The following is a 9,423-nucleotide window of genomic DNA, read 5'->3' on the forward strand; positions in this document are numbered from 1 at the left end:
TTAAGTAATATAATTATAGATATCCCTATTACCTTAGCTATAATAATAAAGCCTTTAAGGCATTTCCCTATATCTTATTTCTTAACTAATTCTATAGTTAAGAAATCTATAAGATAATTTATTTGCTTATCTTATAATAAATATTTCTTCTTAGCTATTACGAATATAGTAAGTATTAAATAATATTTATTCTAAAAAAAGAACTCTTTAGATATTTATAAGAACTTTTAAATTATAATTATAAAAGCTTTCTTTAACTTATTCTAAAAGGTCAGAAGCCAAGTTATATTAATAGGACCTTCTTTATAATTAGGTTTTTTACTAGATCTATTTACTAGGTTTAAGGCGCTTTTATAGTAAATAATATTAAAATTATATATTATAAGATATATTATCTAATATACTTAATAGCTTTCTAGATACTTTATTTTTATAAAGTATTAGAGGTTATTATAATCTATAATAATCTTAATTATAAACCTAAATCCTTTAAAATAATAATACTAATACTTAAAGGCTTTAATAATTATAAGTAGCTTTCTATTATAAATACTATAATTATATTTGGCTCCGGAAAGTATTCGGGACTAGAATACTACTAGATACTAGTATTTTTTCGGGCTATTACTAGAATTAACTTATTATAAAATAGTACTAGTAATTACGAATTTCGATATATTAGTTTTAATACGAATTTTCTTAGAAAAGTTAAAATAAACTAGAATAGGTATTATAATAAAAGCTTTTTTTAAAGTTTTAAAGCTTTTAGCTACTTTATCTATTTATATAAAGAAACCGGATTTCCGGCCCTTTTCTATTCTTTTTAAGAAATCTATTAAGCCTATAATTATCTGAGAGTAATAGTAAATAAACCTATAGTAGAAATTAGTAAATTCAAGAAATACTTAAATATTATAAAATAATTCTAGTTCTGGCCATTTAATAATACTATAGACTTGTTTAGGATTCATATAAATACCTTCTATTCTAATAAGGAAGCCTAAAAATTCGATTTTCTTAATATTAAACTCGTATTTACTAAGTTTATAAAACAGGTTATTTTTATATAATCTAGTAAGTATCTAGTAAATATAATTATAGTATTTATTCTTATTTCGAGAGTAAATAAGGATATTATTTAAATAAATAACTATGAAATAATTTAGAAGCCCTATAAATATAGTATTAATATATATTTGAAATATAGCTAGTATATTAGCTAGTATGAAAGGGAAACTATAATAAGACAAAAACCTATATAAAGTATACTAGAGTATAAAACGTAACTTAATAGCAAAATAATAAATCAAAAGCGTAAATAGTAAAGCATAAATAGTATATAGTATACAAAAGCTCAATTAATTAAATACTTATAAAGAATTATTCTCTAAGTCTATAGAAAAACCAGCTTTCTTATATAATTTCCGCAAGTCACGTGCAAAAGGCCGCGGCCTTTATTATGTGACCTAAACCTTAAAACCGCCAAAATAATATAATTTTTAACGAGTACGGCCTGCTATACTACACTAGCCCAAAAGATATTATAAGATATTTAAAATAGCTATAATAGGTTCTAAAAGCTGTTTTCTACTCGTATTCTTTACGAATTCTTACCTAATAATATATATTCTTGAGATTTAGCTTTATAAAAATCTTGGCTTCTCGAAACTAGTTAAGGGTCTTATTAATAAGAGGAAGCAAATACTAATTCTTAATTATAACTTAGTTAAGTCTATAATAATTAATATAAAAGTATAGTTTTCTATTCTTAGGAATAAAAAGAATAAGTATCCTTACTAGGCTTTTACTAGGCCTTATCTAATATTTATAAAGTATATCCTATAAATATAGATATAATACTTCTAGTTAGGTCTCTAATAAATTATATAAAAGCCTATATAGGACTATACTATCTATATTAATAAAGTATTTAATACTACTAAGATTAGGAAGTTCTAAAGCTTTATTAGGATTAAAAATCTCTAAGAAGTCTTTGTATTTATTATTCCGGAAATAAATAGGTATTTCTAAGACCTGTTTCCGGAGGATATTAATCTGCTATATTAAAAACTTCTATTTAGTATTACTAGAACCATATAATAAAGTAAAGACCTAGTAATTATTATAAATATATAAAGCCTATTATCTAGAATAGTTATATTTGCCTTTAGTTAAGAATAAAACTTGAGATACTAGCTCAGGGTACTAGTTAAGCTCCTTACTAAATTCTTTTAGTATTAGAATCTTAATATTATTAGGCTATATAAATATATATACTTATTATTTCTTAATATAGTTTATATATTATATAAGAGTTATTTTATAAAATTTCATATTAAAGATAAGGCTATAAGAGCTAATATTCTTATATCTATAGAACCGGAGCTTAAAAAAATATATCTTACTATAATTATCTATAATAAATACCTTAAGATTATAGGCTTAATAGATCTTAAATTAGTTCTTATAAAAGATTATAAATTCTTGGTTATATTTAGCTAAGGTAATAAAGCCCCGGCTTTAAGTCTAATTATTATTAAGGAAGTTATAATCTAACCTAATATTACTGAGTTTATTATATATCTTCGAGGCATTTACTTCTGGCTATATTAATTTTACTTAAATAGTTATATAAAGTAATATATCTTTTTTATTATAGCCAAAATTATTAATATTTAAGATTTGGCCTTTTCTTTTCTTTATTTCTTAAGAAAGTCTCCTCTAAAGCACTTCTCTATAGCTATAGTATTAACCTGCTTTTATAGATACCTTGACTCTTCTATAGTTTTAGCCTTATTAGGGTTTACTAAGCCTATTTAATATATTTGAAATACTTTATACTTCCTAAAAAGTATTCTTTCTATTTATAAGTCTAATAAATTATATCTAAAATAGAACTAGTATTTTATTAAGGCCTTAAAGGAGCTAAAGTACTACCTAAGGATTTCTTATATAATTTTTAGAACTTATTCTTTCTTTTTTAATAGCCTTATAAATTAGAATTTACTAAGTTAGAGTTTTTAGAGGCAGAGTTATTCTTATTAGACTTCTCTGTCTTTACTCTTTTTAATTTAGAATAAGTAGTATACTCTGCTTTCTGAGCTTTCTTAAGCTATTTGAAAATAGATACTGCCTTATTTCCTAAGAAAATAAATACAAGTATCTAATAAGTCTTATAATTAGATAAAGTAGTATTAAAAGTCCAGATCCGGTTTCTTTTAGGATATAGGTCCTGGTTAATTTCGAGATTAATTATCCGAGTATATAACTCAATAACTATCTTATTATTCTTTTAATAAAGATCTCGGAGTTCCTTAAAGGCATCTTATTAATAGGTTTAAGGTACTTAAAGTATATTAGCTAAATAGGCCTTAAATTACTTCTAATAGACCTTATATAATAGTAGGCTTTACTTTATTATAGTCTCTTAAGTATTATAAGATTTGTTCCTAAAAGCATTTATAGTAAAGTTAATTCTAGAAGAGTATTTATTATAAGTTTAAGATTAGATCCTAAAAACTACTTTCTAGGAAAATATAAATATTCTCTATTTCTTAAAAGACTTTCTATAATATAAGTCAGGTATCCGGACCTTAAAAAGCTTTTCTCGGTCCAAATATATTTTTAGAATATTATATAATAGCTTCTAATAAATAGTATTAAGATTATTCTTAAAGCTTATTATATTAGAAAAGGAAATGGGTTCTAATTCTATTTTAGGAAGTTCTCTAATAGGAATTACTAAGGAAAATAGAATAGATTTATAAATAGAGTTTCTATAAGATATAGTAAACTACAAGATATCTTTAAAAAATACTCTTATATTATTTTAATTATAGGATATATTAGTTAATTATATTTACTAATTCTTGCTTTTATTAAAGCGCTTTAACTTTAGTATATAAGCCCTATTTTATAGCTTGAATAATAGTAATTCAAATATTAATCTCGGTATCTTAATTATTACCGGGATTATTTCTATTATTATTACTGGCTTTTAGAAGTTCTTAAGAAACCCTATTAAAAGTATTAGATAAGCCTTTATTATTACCCGTATTAGAATTAATCTAGTTAATTTCCTCTATAGAAATAGCTTTAGTAAGAAGTTATATATTTCGCAGATTTCGAGATATAATTACTTATTAAATTATTTCTTTTAAAGATAAGGAAATTAGCTTATAAGGTATTTATTAGTAAGTAATAAGATAATAGAATAAATTAGTAAGTTATAAAACTATAGTATTAAATTTAGTATAGAACTAATCTCTATTCCTTCTATAAGGTCCAGAGAAGCCCTCTCTAAATAAAAGGCCCTAATAATATATATATAATTAGTAATTTATAAGCCTAATACTTATAATATAAATAGTAATTAGTTATAAAATTAAAAGGCCTCTAATCTCTCTAATTAATACCTGTAATATCCGAGGTTTATTATATATCCTTAAGTTATATACGACCCTATATATATTATAAAAGCCTTATAGTATAGTATTTTAAAGCAAGAAAAAGTATTTGAAATATTATATTATAAGTATATATTTTCTAATAAAAGTAATAAGATAATTAGTAAAATTATTAAAATAGATCTCTAGCTTATTTATATTAGCTAAGCTAAATAAAAATAGAATCTTTAAAGATATAATATAAAATTATACTTGCCTAATTAATATATTTACTATTATAAATCTAATAAAAAATATAAATCTAATACTAAACTAGATATTAACTTAATTTTTAGTAATTTTATTAAGTTTAATACTATTATTAGTTTACTAAAAAGCTTAGAATTAGTTAAAACTATTACGGTTATTATAATATATGGTACTAGTAGGAGTTAGACTAGAGCTAGAGAGGCATCTAGTATCTGAGTAAGGCATCTATAGTTACCTGATTATTATATATAACCCCGAGCTTAAGCTAGTATATAGGTCCGTATATAGCTTGTAATTATTTAGATCCGAGGCTCCTTCGGGATCCTCTTCTTTCTTTAGCTTTGAATTATTAAAATAGAAATAGTCTAATTATATCTTCCAGGCCCTAGATCTTATACTTATAATATAATTCAAAGCTTACCTATTTCTTAATCCTATAGAAAATTTAAATAATACTTACCTGATTAGTTTTTAATAAGTATAGATATAATATACTATAGCTACTCCCGAACCGGTTAACTAATATTAGAATAAAAGAAAGCCCTAGAATAACTAGGCAAGAAAGCTCTGGACCGGCCAGATAAGCAAATAGGCTAGTAATCTTACTACTAAATAAAGATCTATAAGAAAGCAAGTTCCGGAATAACTAGGCAAGTCAGAAGAAGCTATAGTATAAGATACTACTAGTATACTACTAGAAGATAGACCAGAGCCTCTTATTAAGTCTTTTAAGGGGTCCGAATATCCCGTTAATATTTATAATAGAAGAGATATTCTTTTCTAGAGAATAGAAAAAGAAGAAAGACCTGCTTTATTAAAAACAGAGTTCCAAGAGTTATTTTAGAATCTAGAGGCTTTATATAAAGAAATTATTAAGCTAATTCTAAAGATATATAATATCCTTGCCTATAGTAAGAATTATTGGGATTAGCTAAAAGAAATCAAATAAGTCCTATAAAAGAACAAAGCCATTATTAAGAAGCTTATTATATAGCCTGCCGGAATAACTAGTTCCCCTATTCCAGAAGATAAATACTTAGTTAAACTCCCTAACTCTCTTATTTTCGAAGGTATAACTAAGAATAGTATTATTTTTAATAATTAGTTAGTTTAGATTAAGAACAAGCTCTATAGTAACTCTAATACCTATTAGATAGAGGATCTCAAGATTATTTATATATCTGGCCATATAGGTAGCTATATCCTTATACTAATCTCTCCCTGCCTAAACCAGGATAGTTAATATATATATGAGACTATTAGGGAACTATATACCTATCTAGAAGAACTATATAGTAACCCGAATAAGAAGTATAATACTCGGCAAGTATTTAAGGAGCTATTTATAAAAAAGGGCTAGACCTTTTAAAAATTCTATATTCTATTCCTGAGGTATATAGTAGACGGAAATATTAACCCGCAGGACCTTAAGAATAACCTAAATAATAAGCTTATCTGGAAGCTCTAAGAGGCCATAGCTATATACTATAATAATCCGGCTATCTATATTACAAAGTTCGTATAATATTATATTATAAATAACTAGTAGATCCGAGCTTGCTATAAAAAAAAAGAATAGGTATTTAAGAAAGCTAATAAAAATACAAATAAACCAAGCCCAGAAGGCATTCCTTATATAAAGCCTACTTCCAAGACCCTAGTAATAGATAAGCCTATTGCCCCGAAGCCCGGATTCTCAGATCTCAAGTACTATAACTATAATGAATTTGGTTATATATCTAGAAACTATCTAGAGTTCAAGATAAAATATATAAAGCAAGTTTTAATAGCTAAGCTAGTAGTACTTACTATAAGTAAGCTATCCAAGGATATAGAATAGAGAAACGAGGACTCCTAAAAGAAGTCTTCTCTTTAGGGCCATATTATATAAATATAGCAGAAGTTAATTTGAGCTAGTTACTAGGAGATAAAACGTTTATACTTCCTTATATAATTAGTAATAATAGATTAGGTATTAAGACTTCTTTTCTTATTAATACCGGAGCAAATAGATATACTTTTATTAATTCCAAGTTTATAAGAATAATTAAATAATTTCTAGATATTAAGCCTATTTAATTAGTATTACCCTATAATATAAGGGAGTTTAATAGTAAGCAGGCCGTACTTATTACTTACTATATTAAGCTTATATTCTTGATTAATGGACGGAAGGTCCTAGTACCTATACTAGTTATAGGGCTAGGCAAGTATAATATAATTTTAGGATAATAGTAGTTTATAAGTACTAGTATTCTAATTAATTACAAAAATAGAAGATTAATCTGGCCAGATAATTAGCTTAGAAAGAAGGGTTAGGATAAGGTCCTAACTACTATATATAAGAACTTGGAACCTGGGAAAAGCGACTAGTATTAAGAAGATATAGATAGAAAGAATAAAGCTATAGTTATAAATAAGTCCTAGAGATCTTAGCTTATAAAGAGGAAACCCTTTTATTCTCTTTCTAATCCGGGCTCAGAAAGCCATATATAGTAAAAGAATTAAGCTTAATACTATAAAGAAATATAAGTAGCCTTAGGAAATATAGAAGTTTCTTCCAAGCCAGAGACAGGAATATTAAAACCATACTATCTAAAGGAAAGCTATAAGATCTAGTTAAGGCCTTCGGTTAATATTATAGGTATCTTACCGGCCGCTTTCTAGATAAATCTATAGAAGAAGGAGAACCTTTTCTTTATAATATCGTTTTTTGAGATTAATAAAGAGCTAGAATTATAGTAAGAGAACGAGTTTGTTCCGGATAAGTAATAGCCAGGAGAAACGGAGCTATAATAGCTAGTAAAAGTTTTACTAGAGAAATTCAAGGATTTTATAGATATCTTCTTAAAAAAAGTATTAAATATCTTATTCCCGTATTAATTATATAACTATAAGATTTAGATTAATAATCCCAAAGGCCCAGAGAGCCTAGGGTATTCCCCGCTCTATTAATAGTTAACTTATAAGCTATAGGAAATTAAGTACTTCCTTAAAAAGAATCTCTAATAGAGCTTTATTAAGCCAAGCCAGTCTCCTTTTATATCTCTAATCCTCTTTATAAAAAAGGCTAATAGAGCTCTCCGATTTTGTATTAACTATTATAAGCTAAATAACTTAATATAGAAGAACTATTATCCTCTTTTCCTTATTTATAAGACCCTTATATAGCTAGCTCAAGCCAAGGTCTATATAAAGCTAGATATTTGGCAAGTATTCTATTAGATCCAAATAGACCTAGAATTAGAAGAACTTATAATATTTCATATAAGATATAGAGCCTATAAGTATAAGGTTCTTTAAGAAGGCCTAACTAATAGCCCTATTATATATTAGAGATATATAAATAATATCCTTTTTAATTACCTTAATATCTTTTATATAGCTTACTTAAATAATATTCTAATTTACTCGAATAATTCCCTAAAATATAAAGACTATATATAAAAGGTCTTTTAGTAATTACGGGATACCGGCCTCTAAGCGAATATTAAGAAATTAGAGTTTAAGGTTATTTATATAAAGTACCTAGGCTTTATTATTTCTACTAAAGGTATTAAAGTAGATCTAGATAAGATAATAGTTATTAAGAACTAGTAATTACTAAAGATAGTTAAAGGAATATAAGGCTTTCTGGGTTTTTATAACTTTTATTAGTACTTTATTACAGAATATAGTTATATAGCAAAGCCCCTAATAACTCTAATATATAAGGGAGTTCCGTTTAAGTAAATAGATTAGTATTAAAAAGGTTTTACTAAGCTAAAGCAAGCTATATTCTCGGTACTAATTCTATATTACTATAATCCGAACCTTCCTATTATAGTTAAGACAGATATATTAAATAGAGTTATAGCCAGTATTCTCTTATAGTAAGACCCCTAGATAGGACTCTAGTACCCGGTAGTATTCTTTTCCAAGACTATATAGTCGGTAGAACTAAACTATAATATCTATAATAAAGAAATACTTGCTATTATTCTCTTTTTAACCGAATAGCAAGCGGAGCTAGAAGGCCTATAAGAAGTACCCTTTATAATTTACTTAGACTACTGAGCCCTCGAGTACTTTATAACTATAAAGAAGCTCTTAGTAAGATAAGCTCGCTAGGCAAAGTACCTTTCCTGCTACTATTTTAAGCTTATATATTAGATAGGCAAGTTAAATAAACGAGTAAATGTCCTAAGTAGGAAATACGAGGATATAACTATTTAGGATAAGGTAATAGTAGCCTACTAAACCTAAATTCTTCTCCTATAATAAAAGATTAATAATAATATTATATAGGATCTCTAGTTAGCCCTAATTGAGGCCTTTATAAGCCCGGCTTAGGAAGAAACCTAATATAATAGTATCTAGCTAATAGATAAGCTATTAAGTAAGAACCAAAAGTTACTAGAGCTAGAAGAGCTATGGGATAAGGCAAGAAACGAGAAGGAAGGCACTTGAATACTATAAGACGGCCTCCTCTTATAATATAGTAAACTATTTATACCTAATAATATAATAATGCCCGAGATACTCTTATATACTGCCCTTATTTAGGAGATATATATATAGCCTCTAATAGGATATCTAGGATAAGCTAAGCTTTAATAGCTTCTTTAGGCCTGCTATTACTAGCCAGGCCAAGATATAGATATTAATTAGTATAGAGATAACTACTATACCTGCTAATAATCCCATATTCCCAGAAATAAGAAGCCAGGGCTCTTATATCTATTACTAGTTCCTGATTGCCTCTAGTAGTATATATTAGTGGATTTTA

General features: G+C 26.0%; 1 protein-coding gene across 1 annotated transcript; it reads right to left on the bottom strand.

The window, feature by feature from the left end:
• Positions 1–1,139: 1,139 nt before the first annotated feature.
• K444DRAFT_511115 (uncharacterized protein) lies at positions 1,140–1,587 on the bottom strand (the record flags this gene model as incomplete). The annotated part of the gene is made up of 2 exons (XM_024873456.1): positions 1,140–1,236; positions 1,526–1,587. Coding segments are annotated over 2 exons (159 nt in total), but the record flags the coding sequence as incomplete, so codon positions are not given.
• Positions 1,588–9,423: the final 7,836 nt, after the last annotated feature.

The sequence above is a fragment of the Hyaloscypha bicolor genome, assembly GCF_002865645.1.
Source record: "Hyaloscypha bicolor E unplaced genomic scaffold K444scaffold_184, whole genome shotgun sequence".
Lineage (NCBI taxonomy): Eukaryota > Fungi > Ascomycota > Leotiomycetes > Helotiales > Hyaloscyphaceae > Hyaloscypha > Hyaloscypha bicolor.